The sequence below is a fragment of the Delphinapterus leucas genome, chromosome 18 (assembly GCF_059928025.1).
Source record: "Delphinapterus leucas isolate spDelLeu-1000000601 "Yukka" chromosome 18, BTC_Dleu_Yukka2, whole genome shotgun sequence".
Lineage (NCBI taxonomy): Eukaryota > Metazoa > Chordata > Mammalia > Artiodactyla > Monodontidae > Delphinapterus > Delphinapterus leucas.
The window spans coordinates 54922339-54941144 of NC_143146.1; the positions used below are offsets into that span (position 1 = coordinate 54922339).

Below are 18806 nucleotides of genomic sequence, written 5' to 3' on the forward strand. Positions count from 1 at the left end.
TCCATGTGTCAGTTAGACATGCAGGTTTCTGGGCCACCATCACTTTTGTTACATGCCTCTTAATCTTGTACTTCCTATACACTATCATTTATCCATTATAATATTATGATGCCTTTAAAATATGTGTTTCTAACAGCAAAACATCTAGTGTCTAAACATAGTCACCTGGTTCAAAACAAAACCAAACCATTGTTCCACAATCCTAATAATTCTTAATTTTTCCAGCTGTTGTCCAATCTCTGGGTATAGTTTTACCTTTTCTATAAAAGAGTGAAGATACAATTTTATCTCTGCTTTTCTCATTTAACATTGTTGTAAATCATAGAGCAAAATGCCCTGTGATTCTCATACGTTTTAAATTCCTTTTAAAACTATCTGTGCCTGCTCATTTTTCTAAAATCCATTTGGATTGTTAATGATTATAAGTCATAACAGGAAATGGTCCAAAATTAGGTCATCAGCAGAACAAGAATCGCTTTTAAATTTCAATTATTTTCTCAAAAGTTTTGATAAATACATGTTTAATTGACATGCCAGTTTTCTAAAAGGACTAATAAAATAAAGCCTTATTAAATAAGTGCTTTATGAAGTGCCTGCATCTTACTAATAAAACATTTAAAGGCTCTCTAGTTGAGTACATAAATTATTCTAAATTGCCTGGGTCCTACTTGATATGTTTGCCCTGCTTGAGTGACCTTGAAACTTTTTATTCTACAGAGTTAACACACTTGCTAGTGCCTGTGATGTGTATCATCTTCCAAGATGAGGGGGCAATAATAGAACCTTTTCCTTTTCCTTACAGAGCCAGAAGTCTAGCTGAGAACATAGGCACGGATGTACTTATAACTATAATAACATGACAATATTATAAAAGATGTGTGAATAGAAAGTTATAGATCACTGCAGAGAGAGCAGACACATTACAGATTGTATTAATCTTCATTTAATTCTGTAAGAATTTTATAAGGTAAATGTCATTATCATTTCCAATGGACAATTATATTGACACTCACTGGTTCGCTTCCCTTCTTCCTTCCCTCCTCCCTCCCTTCCTTCCTCCCTTCCTCTGCACTTCTTCCTCTTCTCTTCCGCTCTCCTTCCCTTCACCAGGCATTTATTGACTACATACTACTTGCCTGAGACAATCATGAAAACAGGCTGTACAGACCAAATCAAATTCCCATCTCTAAAATGATTAGGCCATTCCTTAGAAGTATAAGTATTGTGCCATTAAAGTAATTTATGAATTACTGAACATTTTGGGATGCACTTGATCTTCATTTACCAGTTCCTTAGATATAATTCATACCATAATAAAACATTGATGTGTTTTTATGATTCCTGAAGGTTTATTTCATTGTTATTAGGTACACACTGCCTGCAAAGATTTATATCATCCTATATGTCCACTTGGCCAATGTAGAGTATCTGTCATACCTCCAATTGCACTGAACAGCACCGATTCTGATGGTATGTAGCAGTAGTGTAAGTATGTATATTCCTGGTATATCAAATGTTGATATGTACATCTATTTTCCTAGAATAAATAGAACTGTAATTGGTTATTCTGGTTAGTTTTTATATAATAATTCAATTTCAATTGCAGAACAGCACTTTTAATTTATAAAAGAACGTTTTAAAATTAAGGTGTAAAAACATAACTATTAACACAGTGGTGAAATTGCAGTGTATAAGATTTACATTTCAGCAAATAAAATAACATTGTTATTCTGTAACAAAATGCAATATGAAAAGATTAATTTTTTATAAGCAATTTTTCCCCCTCCGTAATTGAAGCTGCCCGTTAGCATAGCTCTTATTGAAATGTGTTTTCTTACCATTTCATTGTAGGAATTTATACTCCTATAAATTCATTCACTTTTTCTGGAATTTTACAACTTAATTGTACGTACTGAAGAACCTGTTTACAGCACTGGTTTTGGAATAGCATACTAATAACTTCCTTGTAAGCAAACCATATTACAAAAGGCTTTTATCATGAACTCTTATCAATGTTTTGCATCGATAAAGTGCCTTATGCTTTTCAAACTTTTTATGTAAATGATGCCAGTAGATATCATAGATATTATAAGCTGCAGAAAATGATTTGTTAACCTGTGTTATTAACAGCCCCCCAACCAAACCCTGATATATCAAAGTTCTGTTATTTATTATAAAATTTAAAAATATTTTCTAAGGCCTTATCAAGGAGGAGTTAAATATAATGCCGAAAATGAACATGAATCCTTTAACAATTGTGAATTTATAGACTATGATTGGTTTCTCTTAATAATTAAGTGTTGTTAAGGCAGGTGGTAGATCTCAATTTATCTATGATTAATACTTTTACCATCTTTGGTATGATTTTTCATTATAGTGCACATTTTAAAAGATAAGTTCTATGGTCTTAGTATGTAAATAATAAACCTATCTCCTTTTGGGGGCGCTAAATGATAACATTGTTAAAGTAATAAACAAGGTTCTTTATTTATGAATTTATCTTTTTTCCTCTGAAGTTTTTTTAAGAGTTTGAAAAGAGAAAGCTGTACGTATTGATCTTGTGCTGTGTTTTGTTTCTTTTTTTTAACAGGTTTCTGTAGAGCAACATTTTCATTCTGTGTTAGTCCTCTATTGGTTTTTGTCAATTCTAAGAGTGGAGATAATCAGGGAGTAAAGTTTCTTCGCCGATTTAAACAGTTACTAAATCCAGCTCAGGTGTTTGATTTGATGAATGGCGGTCCTCATTTAGGGTAATTGATTATTGATAAATCTCATTTGAATGATATGTAGCACTGAGCACGAAATACACTTGGTTTTTCAGCTGATGAAAACTGCAGATTCATCTAGACATCTCTGTGTTGATCTTCTGACATCTCCCTTTCTTTAAAGTTCTGATTATAAATTTTAACATAAACTTTTTGATATTTATACATCTTCCTTGGGTGCTGAAAGTTCTAAAGTTTGTTTAGAAAATGTTTTAGAATATATCCTACATCAAACAATTCTGTTCGCTTAGCTCTACAAAGTAGATCAACTTGTGTAAAGATAGAAATACAAAAAATAACTTGAGAAAATGATTTGCATGGGAGGGTAGTACTGAGTTGTATATAATACAAATAATCAATTATTTAACCAAAGCACAGATACTGTTGCGGGCCTCAAGGACAGGCCCTCAAGGATTTCAGACTCAGTTCCCATACATGACAAAAGAGTACTTTTGTTCATGTTCATTTCAAACTGGAATGTCACATAACCTAAAATCTGGGGGGAAAAGCTTAAATATATTTTCAAGAGGGAAAATATGCCTTGAGGCACTTTGAATATGTTTTTAGAAGTAGAAATGAAGATTTTAGATACCAGTTCCTGAGAAGGCCTTTGTGTTTTGTGATTTAGCACTCTCCTATCTTCTCTGTTTCTCTCCTCAGTCTCTCTTTGTGCCTGTTTTCACTGTGTCCTTTCAGGGTCTTCCTTCTTGTTTCCATTGCCTTTTTCTTGCTGTCTCAAGCCCTTCTGGTCCCATGAGTGTTGGTCTTCTTCATTTAAACCCAGCTCTTTCCTTATGTGCTTGTACCTCCCTTCCTTTCTCCTGCATGTGTCCTGGCACTTCCTCATCTAGCCTCTCTCCTCACCTTTGTCTCTCCCATTGCTGGTTAGCTTTGTCCCCCTTTCTAGCATATCTGTTTTATAATCCTCGATGGTTCCAATATCTTATATTTTTGACATTTATTTTTTCTACCCATCCTCTAAAATTCTAAGCAGCTCCCTTTGTGAAACTTCTCTAGATTGTCTCCATATTTTTTCGATTTTCCACAATACTTGAGGTGTACAAAGGTACACTCGCAGGGTGAAATGTGTCAAAATTTGAGATGAAGGAAGACAGAAGTAGAAAGATTGACCTGAGAATAGGAAAAGAGGAAGCAAAACAGCTACTGGGAGTATGGCAGGGGTACATTGGGCAAGGTTTGGTGGGTCTCTTGAGGAACTGCCCCTGTGCCACTCAGGAGCATCAGTGCCCTAGTTTGTAATATGCTACTCATGGAAATAACATATCCTTGTGAAGTAAAGAGAAAAGTCAGTACTCTTACTGTCTCCTATCACTTACCTTTCATTCTCTTTCCTGGATTCTGCTTCTTTTTTGTTTTCTCATTTCTCACTCCCCATTTTTCCTAATTTTATCTCCGTTTCTACTTATAATCTCCTTTCCACTTTATGATTAAGACATTTTCTTGAGTTACACATTGCACTCAAATTGATTTTTATAGTATAATTCATATGTAAGAGTTCTTATATTTAATCTGAACATGAATACCAATGACTAACAGAATGACAAAGAATTGGGGAACGTGATTTTTATTTACTTACACTAAAATAAAATACTTTTTTCTTTCAGTTTAAGATTATTCCAGAAGTTTGACAATTTCCGGATTCTTGTTTGTGGAGGAGATGGAAGTGTAGGTTGGGTTTTGTCAGAAATTGATAAGCTCAACTTGAATAAACAGGCAAGTGGTCATTCCTTTCACTGCTAGTTATCCTAACCTGCTGACCAGTGATGTACAGAAATGTCAGAGTCCCTATGTGTCAACTTGTCTGAGGTCTCCTGTGGGGCTGTCTTTCAGTGTCAGCTGGGAGTACTGCCTCTGGGTACAGGAAATGACCTTGCCCGGGTTCTTGGCTGGGGAGGCTCATACGATGACGACACCCAACTTCCTCAGATACTTGAGAAGCTAGAACGAGCCAGCACCAAAATGTTGGACAGGTAATAACAAATTCTCTTCTAAAATTAGATCGAAAGTGGCATACTGATATCTTTTTTTGATAAGTAAAATTGTACTGACGGTAACCCCTGACGGGGGGTCCACCCCTGAGGTCTAGAACAGAGCCTGGCACAGAATAGACACTCAATAAATATGTTTTTTTGAGTGAATGAATGAATTGTAAAAAAAAAAAAAAATGAGGAAACTGGTTTAATGAATCCATTATTATTATTATTATTTTTTTTTTTTTGCGGTACACGGGCCTCTCACTGTTGTGGCCTCTCCCGTTGCGGAGCACAGGCTCCGGACGCGCAGGCCCAGCGGCCATGGCTCACGGGCCCAGCCGCTCCGCGGCATGTGGGATCTTTCCGGACCAGGGCACGAACCCATGTCCCCTGCATCGGCAGGCGGACTCTCAACCACTGCGCCACCAGGGAAGCCCTGAATCCATTATTTTAAAGATAATGTAGAAGGCTATGATGATACTAATTACTTTTAACTGCTATTTGGCTCAGAAAGCTTAAATAGTTAGTGGGGGGGCTTTTGATGAGTATAATAGGTATGGTCCCTTCATCTTCTGGTTTCATTAAAACTAAGAAAGACATATAAACTTTAGATTTTTTAGAATATCTCTTCTTAATTATACACATTGAGAAGGAATTGAACCAACAAAATACTAAAAAACAATCTTTTCCCAGGGACAGGGAAGTGTTAGGAAGACAGATTCACATGAAGGAACTATCACTGTTTTTATGGTATCCTCGACTGCATCTCTTAACTGCTTTCTCTCTAAACGCCCCACATGTAAAAAAGCAATCGCAGTGTGTGTGCCCTGAGTATTATGCAGGAGGTGTTTAGAATTGGGGTATAGGGAGCAACCAGGGCTCAGTAAGCAGTAACCTCCATCATAAGTGGGACACAAATGTCAAAATCTCATTATAAATTTGAGCTAGCATGAATCAAAACAACTTTGATAGGATTAGCCATCTGTGGTACTCTTCCCGAAAATAACGAAATCTCATCAGGGAGCCACCAATCTAAAATGTAATTACTCTAAAATAAGCTATAACCTAATTAATTGTAACCTTGCCTGACATAAGGTAATGTTGTAATGGCTGATTCTTTTGCTGACAGAGTATTTAGAAAGAAAGCTGGGCTGGCAAGCATTTGTCTGTGTTTATCCCAAACCAGTCATGGGAGGGATCCCCCAGTAGTTTGGGAGCATAAAGTGGACTCAGTCTCCAGTCTTTAAAGAGCCTGGAGGTGATTTCCCAGATGACTGCCCAGTTCAGTGCTAACCAAACCCCCCAAGGTATTTTAAATGGCTTTTTGTTGTAAATTTAAATACCGCTCTCCCCGCAACCTAGGAAATGCTGTGAGGCATTTCCTCTGCTCTAGGTGTGTGCTTTTCCCTTGTAAGTTATAAAAATTAATTTCTCTAGGTTGTTAGCAGAGAAACAACACCCCCTTGGTAAAATTCCTTAATACAGACCTGCAAAAAAACCCAAAAAACAAAAAAAACACAAGAAAAAACAAATCAAAGGGGATTTAAAAAGCTAGGACTGTTGTTTAGAAACATAAGAATATTTTGTTCCAGTGCTTTCCTTACTAATTAAGAATACCATTTGTAAAGAACAGGTGAAAAAATTGATGTTTAATAATATTCCACATCATATATGCTTTTTCATATATATTAATTTATTTGACCCTCAAAACAACACTGGCTAAGAAAAGCATTGTTATGACTGTTTTACAAAGATGAAAATTGAGTCTTGCAGAGACAGTGGAGTAACAATGAATAGTATTTTTTGTCTGCCTGGCACTTCTAGTTACTTTACTTGATAGAGTATCATCTCCTTTAATCCTCACTGTACATTTAGAAATGGCTAATGTCATTATCATCTCCATCTTACAGGTAAAAAGGCTCAGGAGGTTTTTATATTAGCACTGTCACATAGCTAATAAGTGGTTGAACTGGCTGTCTGCAATGAAATCCAGACTCTACTTCCCAGGGGCTTTCAACACTGCACTCTCTGTTTAATGCACATACTCACCAAATGGGTCCGTAACTTCTGCTTTCAACTCTGCTTAGCTGGTACCAATGAGCATCCCTTCCTGACTTGTGCTGCCACTTTCTCCTGTTTCATCAGCTCCAGTCATTGCCTATAAAGGGAGGAGGTATAGCATGGAAGGTGCAAGGACATTTGGGTGGATTTCTTTCCCAATTCTTTAACCATCCTTTGACCAGATAAGTGTCGCCAGATATACGGAACTGGACTTTCATGTTTCCAATTGTGATTTCCCCTATTTGAAAGTTTACAAAGTTTAATTATTTTATTTGTTGCTTGTATTACATCTGTTTCTGCACTAGAATACAAGCTTTATTAGAGAAGTCTTATTCAATTTTGTATTTCCAGGCCCTGGAATACTGTCACTTTGAGACGTTCAGTACATACCTGTTGCGTGGATGAATGAAAGAATGGATGACTTTGTGCTCAAATGTGTATTTACAGTATATTCATGTCAAGAGTTGAATAGTAGCTATACACATCTATTTCACTTATACATCCTAACATATAACCTGTGTCTTTTGGGGAATTCTCTCAGAATTTGAATTTTTATGCAAAGACTTATTAGTCTGAATGATACACTCGGCTGTCTTTACATACTGATGCTAATCTTGGGATTTTCCTCTAGGTTCTATCACTGGCATCCACTGTGATATGCTTTTCTTAAAATCCATGTGTTACAGTACTGCTCTTATTATGCTTTGTGTCTTTGAAAGACCTTTTATTTTACATCCTGTTACTGACAACAGTAATGTCTCTACCCAATTGTTCTTCCCAAATTTTAAAATTATTTTAGATAGAAGACTGGATTTATCTGGAGTTGACTGCTTTTCTCTAACACCAAATGATTCAATGTTTGGTTTGAAATTAATATTTACAGCTAATTGAAATAAAGTTGCTTCAATTAAGTATTATTTCTATTAATTTTTTCCTCTCAATCCCATGCTTACTTTCTTAATGTAAGAAGGACTATTTATCTAATTTTCATTTCATGTCTGTATAAGCTGACTTGGCAAGACAGATTGTTACGTGCAGAATGATTTATTTTTCGTAGGTGCTACGCGTTTGTTTAATCTAGGACATGTTTTAGAATTTGGGGCTGTGACCCATTAGCAACTTACATAATCTAGTTAGAAATTGCAGTGAGCATCATTTTAAAAGTGAAACAGAAAGGAATAGAAAAGTCAGAATGCTTTGCACCTAGTGAAGAGGAGAGGTCTTGTTACATATCTACATTTCTTACTGTGGGCCATAGCCTTCAAATGTTTGGAAGTCACCAATCAGAGAATTGGTAAGATATGGAAATCATAAATTATGAATTCAGCATTTTATGAGATTACCAAAAGTCCATCTCTTCCCATATTTGGTTATTTTAGACACAGCAAACCATAGTTCATGAATATATGTGCATCTGTGTGTATGTGAGGTAAGAACAAAGTCAGTTTATTAAATTTTAAAGGAATTTTAGACCAAAGATTTTTCTCCCTTCAGGTGGAGTATAATGACCTATGAACTCAAATTGCCAGCAAAGGCTTCTCTACTTCCAGAACCTCCAGAAGCATCTGAAGAATTTTATGTAAGACTTTAACTCTTTATCTATTTGTCATTTGAAAACGGGGGTGAGTGTCTTGAACAATAAAAAACATATAAGATATGGTAGTATGTTCACTTAATGGTAATTTTTCTTGTTTGGGGTTTGGTCTCATTGACTGCTTCTGGTCTTCTCCAGAGGAAAGAATCCTTACCAACTAGGTTAGTGTCCTTCCATGACAACCACCCTGGGCGTGTGAATTCAGCCACATCACTCGCCTTTGTGGGTCACATCTTCATGGACCTCAGCTGTTGAGGAGACCGCAATGTTAGGAGGATTAAAGGAGGTGATGAGTATGAGGAAAGCACCAGACATGCAGGTTCCCTTGCTCCCACCCTGATAGTTCTCCCTGAATATTCCACCTGCCTATTTACTCGTACCAACCGGACTCCAGGGAAGCCAGCTGATGCCAGGCTCCTGTTAGCTTTCACTCATCTTCTGTTTCACCCATGAGCACCTGTTTGAATATTAGATGTTTGCCCAGCTCCAGACACACATCAATACTTACTCGTCACCAGAATATTGTATTAGAATTTCTCTCTTCCTGCTTTCCCTGCTGTGTTGAGGATGCATCAGGACAGGCCTCTAGGTTAAGTCTGTGGATCAAGATAAAACAAAGGAAGACAGTGCACTTCATTCCATCCCTGCTACAGACCATTAATAACTGCAGTTTTTAGACGTTCTTAAAGATTCAGCATTCTGATTAAACCTCAGAGCACTGGAGATTTAAAACAACCTAATTTTCAAAGGATTATTCTCTGACTCACTAAGACCATTTGATCTATGATAGCTTTTTTTTCCCTCTAGGAAAATTCATCTGTTTATTTTACAGTTGAAATCTTTGTTTTGTCATCAAGAAAATTAGGATCATGTCAAAACTAAGGAAAGGAATGATAACTAGAAACATGGGCTTTTCCTTAAAGAAGCTAACTGTATTTAAATTTTTTCCCTGATATAAAAGTAGCAAAAACTGCTTCTAAAATTTTTGGAAAATACAAAAATATATAAAAAAGAAGGTAAAAATTTTATTTACAGTCCTGCCACCCAGAGGTAATTACTATGAAAGATTAATATATTTACTACTTTCTTTCCAGCAGCATTTTTGTTTATATTATTATTTTATTCAACTATAAACATGTTTTCATAGGAACCAATCTTTTTTCTTAATAGTATTTTTTAAATGTTATTAATTTTCTCTCCAGGGACAAAAGGGGCATTATTTTGCTCTTCTTACTTCAAGATGTCCATATCCTAGCATATAAGATAAAGTCAGACAATTTACTTTTATCACATATGTAGTCACTAAATATGAGGTACAATTGTAACTACATGGAAGAAAGCTCTTTTTTAGTGTAAAGGAGTTTTGAATGAAACTTCATGTATTTTGCTTTTTTATTAAAGTATTTCATAACAAAGAGGCAGTGTGCCTTAAGATTACAGGTTAAATGAGTGTTCTTTGTCACTCTGACCAGTCACTGTGTGACTTCTTTGCCTTGAAAACTGAAATAAAAGTGAGCTAAATATTCCTTCTTCGTAGTCTCAATCTAATGTTCCAGCTTATATTTTTTAAGTAAAATATTTATTTTGGATTCCCTTATGCATGATTGTGAAATTACTGTTTTTTTCGATTTTCCACAAAATGTGGTTGATCTTCTTATTAACTGTTAGCATTCTGCTGGCGCCATAGAATTATAGAGCTTAAGGAATTATGACAGTTTTATTGATTAATTCCTTATGGCCATAATTAAGTAATTCTATTTGTTGTACTTTTTGAACATTGTAAGAATAGTGATTCCATGATTTCCTTCAGTAACAATGATTCTATTGCTTAATGCTCACTATCAGAAAATGTATTGTTTACATTTAATGTAAAATCCCCATGCCATCAGGTTCTTCTCTCCTCTACCCCTTGGCGAATGAATATGCATCTCTCCGTTGGCCTCATACTAGTTCACTCTGTTCTCACCTCAAGTCTCAGCTTAGGTATCACTCATTCCAGGTGTCCACCACTCACTCCAAGTGGTCATCCCTCATCTCCCAAGTCTTACGTCTGTGTCTTTCTTCAGTAGTTCCACAGCCCCCTTCACCTTCCATCATCTTACTGCTATCACACTGTAAGGATCAGGCAATGTATATTATTCACTCACCATTAATTATATTGTCACTCACCATTAATTATATTGTCATCCGGTACGATGACTAGCACAAAGTAGACAGTGAATTAAAAATTAGTATTGTTAGGGAATTCCCTGAAGGTACAGTGGTTAGGACTTGGCACTTTCACTGCTGTGGCCTGGGTTCAATCCCTGGTCACGGAAATAAGATCCCACAGGCTGTGCAGCATGGCTTAAAAAAAAAAAAAATCGTATTGTTAAATTTCTTTTAATCTAAATACCAAACTGTATTAGAACAGTGGACATCTTGACATCAAAGCCCTCTGGCCTTATGTATTCCTTGGAAGCCGGATTCCTACTGCTTTCTTTTTGGATTAAAAGCCTTTTGATGCAGAGGTCATGTTTTTGGTCTCTTCTGTATCATTCCCCAATCATACAAGTCTAGTAAGTCTACAGATGCTTGTTATCAATGCCAAGGTAATCAAAGAGAAGGTGTGAGCTGCTGTACCCCAGTCAACTCCCTGAAAACACAGGAGAGGATGGCCTCAAATTTCTGGAAATGAAAATCTTCTGATTAGTTTATTTCTAAATTTACTCTTACTGAGTAATAAAACTTCTTTCCCCTCAATTCTGTCTGTTTTCTAGCTGCTTGGTAATAGCATGCTATGAAGTTGTAACTTTATGTTTTCTTTCATTCATTCAACAATATTAAGTGCCTGTTGGTACCTGGGACTGGAAATAAAAGACTTACCCTCTAGTTTCAATCAGCTTAGAGCTATGTTTGCCAAGCTGTATGCCAGGCACCTCAGTGAACTCAGAGGGCTACCATGAGATTCTTTTAAATTTCAAAGAAAACATTGTAATACTCGACATCTGTTGGACATCGAAGCTACTAGCTTGAGGTAGTACACAGTTTAAATGTTAGGTTGCACTACATTCCTTTTGATGACATTATGTTTTTGTGCAGCTGGATTTTCAGTAGCTGCTGTGATATAAAGCAAACTCCACACAAAAATTAGTGTTGAATAGGAAATGAGGGTATCACGGTCCAATCTGATTCTAAGGTTTGAGATGTATACAGTGCCCACAGCTCACAACTAGTTATTTAAGAATGAAATAAGGTATTTCTTTTCTTTTAATTTATGTGTATTATTTTTTCAAATCGTTATTAAGTTGTCAGGACATAAATACTTATTAAGCTGTTTGGACTTAACTACTACTAAGTATTTCTTTTGGCCCAGGGGCACTGTGACGAAATTACTAAGACGCTAAGGATGCATGAGCCCAGAAAGTTTGGGAATCTCTGGTCCAGTGGGAGGGCCAGACAAGGAAATGACCAGCAATGTTTAAGTTATTTTCAGGGTATAATGATTGCACAGAAGAGCGGGTTCTTAGCCTGGTAAGTTCAGTGAAGTCTTTACAGAGGAGGTTGTACCTAAACTGGGTTTTCAGCACAAAAAAAGAGAAGTAAGAATTAGCGAGTTGAAAAAGAGCATTACGCAGAGCTTGATAGTAAGGACCTTGGTACATCTGGGGCACTACAAGTAATTCTGTAGAGTTAGAGCATGTGGTGCAGGGGAAGGGCGTCAAAAGACAGGGCAGAGGAGAGGAAAGGAGGGTTCAGATCATGGAGAGTCTTACATGTTAGCTGAAGACTTTTGACTTTCTCTAGAAAACTTAGACATGTTAAGCTGGGATGTGGCATGATCAGATTTGTGCTTTAGAAAAAAAAATCACGCTGTTGTGAAGTGGAGACTGGTTTGAAAAGGGGCAGGAGAGACAGAGGAAGCCCAACCAGGAGGCTCTTATAGTAATACACCTGATCAATTATGAAATTTATATTTGACAGATACAATTAGGCAAAGACCAAGACTTGCTTGGTCAGGGTGTGTGTGGGGCGTGTGATGGAATAAGCTCCAGAATCCCTACTTGTAGCTTGTCTGCTCTTCATTAGCTGTGGTTCTTGGGCAAATCACTCACCTGAGCCTTAGGTGCCTTGGCTGTAAAACAGGACAATGAATAGAATAAATACATACAAAGTATTTAATCACAGTGCCTGGTACACAATAAAAAACGTCAACTGTTATTACTTTACCTTCCTAAGGCTGCTAAGTGACTACATAATAGCTTAATAAGTGACATCAATAATTTTATCCCAGCTTCCCTGGTGGCGCAGTGGTTAAGAATCCACCTGTCAACGCAGGGGACATGGGTTCGAGCCCTGGTCCGGGAAGATCCCACATGCCGCACAGAAACTAAGCCCCTGCGCCACAACTGCTGAGCTTGTGCTCTCAACTGGCGAAAGCCTGCGTGCAGCAACGAAGACCCAGCACAGCCAAAAATAAATAAATTTATTAAAAATAATAATAATAATTTTATCCTTGGATATAGAGGTTATTTCCTTTTCCTCTGGAAAAGGTTGTACTCTATGCCTTTGGTTACTTTTAATGGACAAAAACTTGGATTTTTTAAATGTAAATTCAAATGGAATTGATAGTTTTTCTCGACCCTCTTATGTGCTATGACAGTCTACCCTGTAGGGAAAAGAAATAAAATCAATTTTTTGGAAGAGTATTTCCTTCCTTTGCTTTTTTTTTTTTTTTTTTTTTTTTAATAAATTTATTTATTTATTTTTGGCAGTGTTGGGTGGTCGTTTCTGTGCGAGGGCTTTCTTTAGTTGCGGCGAGCGGGGGCCACTCTTCATCGCGGTGCGCGGGCCTTTCGCTGTCTCGGCCTCTCTTGTTGCAGAGCACAGGCTCCAGACGCGCAGGCTCAGTAGTTGTGGCTCACGGGCCCAGTTGCTCCGCGGCATGTGGGATCTTCCCAGACCAGGGCTCGAACCCGTGTTCCCTGCATTGGCAGGCAGGTTCTCAACTACTGCGCCACCTGGGAACCCCCTTCCTTTGCTTTTTTAAGAAGATACATTTTCATTTTTCTGATCTTAACTGTAAAGATGTAGTTTTTAATGTTTAGACCAGGGATCAGTAAGTAGATTTATCAGTCCATACAATATTGTGTGAAACTTTGAGGTTCCTCCTCTCTCCTCCTTTCTTTCAGGTAAAATTTCTTTTCCATATGTGCTCTGCCTTTGAAGGCAGTACGATAGAAATTTAAATCAGTAGCACACTGATTGCCATTCGTGGCAATGGGTGTAAAGCAGGACTGAGATTGCTTTGGGAAGAAGCTAGTCAGGAAGGCTTTATAGGGGGGCGGGTAATCGAATCTTCATTTGTGTGTGAATAAACTGATGCTGATTGGTAAAAAGCAATGAAAGGTTACCTGAGTCAGAAGAGCATTGGAGGCCAGCTTGAATAGAGCACATAGTTTATAATGGACTTTTTTGAGCTGTGTGACATGGAATAGAGTAGAGGCAAACATTTGGTGGAAGGCTCTGAATATGAGGCTGTTTAAATATCGTGCACATTTTTACGTATTAGGAAGATGTGTTCTTTCAACAGGATGTTAAAGTTTGAGTCAAATAGATCAGGGGATATGGGATTCCTTTAGCATTTTGATTATTTCGTTGAGAGAAATACTTATTTACATGATCGAATGACATACATTCAGCATTTTTAAAACTTTTTATTGAATTACACATACAGAAAAGTGCACGTATCATAAACATACAGCTTGGTAAGTTTCCAGAAACTAAATGAACCCATGTAATCAACACCCAGACACAAGGCAGCATTACCGGTACCCCCCCCCGCCCCGTGTCCCCCTTTCTTTCATCACCCCACCTCCCACCCCAGTAACCACTATCTTAACTTTTAACAGCATAGGTTAATCTTGTCTGTTTTTGTACTTTATAAAATAGAATCATTTTGTATGTGTACACTCCTTCATTTCTGAATTCCTTCCCTAAATATTATGTCTGTGAGATCCATCTGTATTGTGACATAGTGGTACATCATGCATTCTCATTGCCCTGTAGTATTCTGTTGCACGAATATACTACAGTTTTTTATCCATTCTACTATTGAATGGATGCTGCTGTGAACGCTCTAGCACATGTCTTTTGGGAAAGCACACCTGCCTTTCTTTTGAGTATAAACAGAAGTTGAATGGCTGAATCCTACAGTGTTATGCATACGTTCTGCTTTAATAGATACTACCCAGCAGTTTTCTAGAGTGTTTGTATCAATTTGTGCCTCCACCACAGTGTACAAGAATTGTGTTGCTCCACAACCTTGCCAGCACATGGCATTTTCCAGTCATTGCTGTTGTTTTCCTTTTAACTATTCTGCAGATATACAGGGGTGTTGCATTGTGGTTTTAGTTTCTATTTCCCTGATGGCTGATGAGATTGATCACCTTTTCATCTGCTTATGGACCACTTGTATATCTTCCTCTTTATTTATGTTTTTATTTATTTTTCATTTTTAAAATTTTATTTATTTTTGGCTGCGTTGGGTCTTTATTGTGGTGCGCGGGTGTCTCATTGCGCTGGCTTCTCCTGTTGCAGGGCATGGGCTCTAGGCGTGCGGGCTTCAGTAGTTGTGACATGTGGGCTCAGTAGTTGCGGCACACAGGCTTAGTTGCTCTGTAGCATGTGGGATATTCCCAGACCAGGGCTCGAACCCATGTCCCCTGCATTGGCAGACAGATTCTTAACCACTGCGCCACCAGGGAAGCCCTATCTTCCTCTTTAATTTCTAGTCTTTTGCCAATTTTTATTAGATTGTCTTGCTTTTTTTGTACTGACTTGTAAGAGTTTTTTTTTATATATTCAGCTATTTGACATTAGTGAAAATTTTAATGGATTTTATGGATTTTTCTAAGAATATGAATTAAAGAATTCCAGAAACAAAGAGCCTTTCAGAGAAAGGAAATATTTATCCATTTTGTATAATGACTCTTTCATATATATTATTTATTTCATTAAATCCATTTATATTTCATGACAGCCATTGCCATGTGTCAGATGAGTCAAAATGGTCCCATTTTTGAAGCAGTAATAACTGAGTTGTACAAATGCCAGAAACAATAATACAGTGTGAGTTTTTTATTTTTTCAGATGACAATTTATGAAGATTCAGTTGCGGCTCATCTTACAAAAATCCTCAATTCTGATGAACATGCAGTGGTCATATCATCTACCAAGTGAGTTGTGGAGTTCAAGTCATGATATAGTTATATGGTGAAAATGAAAGGAAAGCTGTTTCCTACCACTTATGACATTTCTTCGTGATTTCCGTCCCCCAAAATATCTGTGAAGTAGGTTATAGAACTAGATATACTAAATTTGCACTGGTTTTTTAAAAACCACCTTAACATCTTATTTGCAGTGGAGTTTATTTAGAGGCTATTTTTTTGAGGCTTAATTCGAAACATTTTTGTCAAAAAGGTACAGTGAATGTTTAGAATTTGATTAATCTAAGTTCTTATGTAAAGAAACATTTATGATTAATTATGATGTGGAAAACACATTTCACTATAATTCATTATTTCCATAAACACTACTATTCAGGGATTGTTTACACCAGGAAAAGGAAAATAATGATGAGATTTTTCAAAATGACATTTCTCAGTATGTTTAAATGATGTAATTATATTTGAATTCAAAGTTATCAGATTTTAGTTAAGTTGATTCCATACATGGAGCCAAAGCTCCTTGACTTTATTATCCCGAATGTGGCCTGGCTGGAATTTAGGATTTAGTCTTGAAGCACCCTATACTGCTGTCATGAGAACTGGAAAGTCAACTACAGGAAGGAGTGAAACCCACTGAAATTTTCAACTGATGAGCAAAAGTAACAGCATGCTTTAGGATTCAGGCTTAGCAAGGAAATATTACTGATATACAGAAAGAGGAGAGAAAGGGAAGGGAAAGAAAGGGAGTGGGGAAGTGATGGAGGGAAAAATACACAAACTTTACATGTTACATACTTAATTTGCAAAGAAGTCAAGGAAAGACAAAATAAATCATGAAAAACAAATTTGCTTGTGACCAAAGCGCAGATGTAGTGACAGTTGCTTTTGGTGCCATAACCTTCAGCAACAGGAGATAGGACTGAGCGATAGGAAAAGAGTTAACAGCAAAAGGCAAGGGAAGCACACTGGTTGCCCGGATTAGTGGGCTCCAGATGTGCTTTATTTGATGGGCAGTGATGCTGATGGGTTTTTTGGTTGATGCCTCGATTGGGTGTTTTTTAATTAGTTATATTGCTTTATGGTGAAATGTACAAATCTCTACTTTGTCCCGGCCTTAGCACTCCCTATCGTCTTTCTCATCTTGGGCCAAATTCACATACCAAAGTTACTTCCTCTGGTATTTCTTAAGTGACTTCTATGAGGAAGACATTTACATTTGCCACCCTTGCCCTATGAGTCAAGTGCCTCTTTATGGGACATTTTAGAGAACGTGGCCAGAAAAGATTGAAAGTTGCAATGGAAACTTTTTAAAGGTATAACAAGTTATAGAATTATTCTTTAATACAGTTAAGTAAATATTTTATTTGGCCACCTTTCTTAGTTCAGATGTTAGCAAAGCTTTAATATTGGCTTTTGGGTGTTTGATTACTGCCTCTTTTACATTTTATGTGTTTTTTATTTTTATTTCTTTAAGATGATAATTGACTTATAACTGTCTTTTTTCAAATAAAATTTTATGCAGAATCCCAATATTAAAAAACTAAAATTTTATTTTGTTGGCATTAATACATAGGATAGGATTAAATTATTCGTTATTTAACAGAGAAATAAGCAATAAGGTTATAGGTGGCAGTTTTAGTTTTATGTTCTATGCAGTTTCCAGTTATTTCTGTATTTTATGTTGGTTACATGGTCGTAAGGATGCCATTTTTATTTAATTGAAGACAATTTCCTTACGACCATGTAACCAACATGAAATACAGAAATAACTGGAAACTGCATTAAATATAGTACGAGATTTGCACAAAAGATAGTGAATTCTAAAGTAAAAGTTAACATAGTATTGTTCTCTTGTATACCTAACAGTTATTTTAAAATGTTAAGAACATTTAAAAAATTATATTCTACATTTCTAAATGAAATTTTAATCAAGCCTTCGTGAAATCCTTGAAATATTTCTGAAAAACAGCTTGAAAACCACTGACATAAGTCACAGTGCTGTACTATGTCAGTCTGAGGCCCTAGATGAGATTCAACCATTTGCTGGCTTTGTGACCTATGCCTGTTTTATCAAGTGTAAGAATGGAAAGAATGCCTGTCCTTCCTGCCTCATGGAACTGTTAGGGGAATTAACTTGAGTAATGAAATAAAATTAGAGCTTATAAACTACAGAGTGCTATATTAAATTATGGTATCCTCACCTCATGTTTTACCCAACTGCATTTCACAGTTTTTCCTTGACCTTCGCCCGGCTCCTTGTCTAGGGTCTACTCTTAGCTTGGCTTTGGATTCCTCCCTGACTAGCTCATTTGCCTTTAAGCAGATTCTATTACAACCTTGGTCCCCTCTTGTCACTTGTCTGAGCTCCCAGGCCCGCCCAGATGCCTGAACTGTACAACAGCAGATTAAAATTCTGGGGGATTTGCCATAAAGAGGTTCAAGAGAGAAAAGAGAGGACAATATGTAATAACTTTGTACCAGTGATATAGTATATTTTTACTTTGACTTTTGTTATGGATTTTTTTCAAATATGCAAAAAAGTAGAGACACTAGTATAATGATTTCCCACCATACCCATCACTCAGCTTCAGTATTTATCAACATTTTGTCATCTACTCCCCACTTTCTTTTGCTGGAGTATCTCTAAGCAAATCCCAGAAATCATTTTATTCCACCTTCAGTATGTATATCCAATAATCTTTTTAAAAAATCTAATAAAAGTAATAATAATTACTCAACCTATATTCCATTTCCCCTAATTTTCTTGAAGTTTTTTTAGACAATTGATTCGTTCAAATCAAAATCCAAACAGGGCATGTATTGCATTTGGGTTTTATGTCTCTAAGACTTAGAAAATCTATAGTAGTTCTCCCTACTTTTAAAAAACTGTGTTATTTGGGGCACGACATATACACAGTAAAGTACTCAAATCATAAAGGTACAGCTTAGTGATTAGAAAAAGATAATACACACACACATTTACATCTACATTCTTTTAACTACCACCTAGATAAAATAAAGAATTCCCTTCTTTTGTTAATGCCATTTACTTGTTGAATGATACATTAAGGCAGAATGTGTATGTTTATATTTGTTTCATAAAATAGTAATTCCCAGTAGCTTAAGCTATTTTTAACCATGTTAAAATGTTGAAAATGCTGATGGAAAAGCTGTATTTCATCAG

General features: G+C 36.5%; 1 protein-coding gene across 9 annotated transcripts in view; it reads left to right on the forward strand.

The window, feature by feature from the left end:
- The window catches only part of DGKH (diacylglycerol kinase eta), a 179836-nt gene that overhangs the window by 110019 nt on the left and 51011 nt on the right, over positions 1–18806 (forward strand). For 7 of the 9 annotated variants that reach the window (XR_016388684.1, XR_016388685.1, XM_022574919.2 and 4 more), the window contains exons 9-15: positions 1368–1470; positions 1852–1905; positions 2591–2750; positions 4391–4499; positions 4617–4756; positions 8315–8399; positions 15546–15631. Coding sequence is in view for 7 of the 9 variants with exons in the window: in XM_022574919.2 (XP_022430627.1) it covers positions 1368–1470; positions 1852–1905; positions 2591–2750; positions 4391–4499; positions 4617–4756; positions 8315–8399; positions 15546–15631 (737 nt within the window). In the remaining 2 variants the exon portion in view is untranslated. The remainder of the gene's footprint in view (positions 1–1367; positions 1471–1851; positions 1906–2590; positions 2751–4390; positions 4500–4616; positions 4757–8314; positions 8400–15545; positions 15632–18806) is intronic. The other 2 variants (XM_022574917.2, XM_022574920.3) reach the window with 1 other exon arrangement.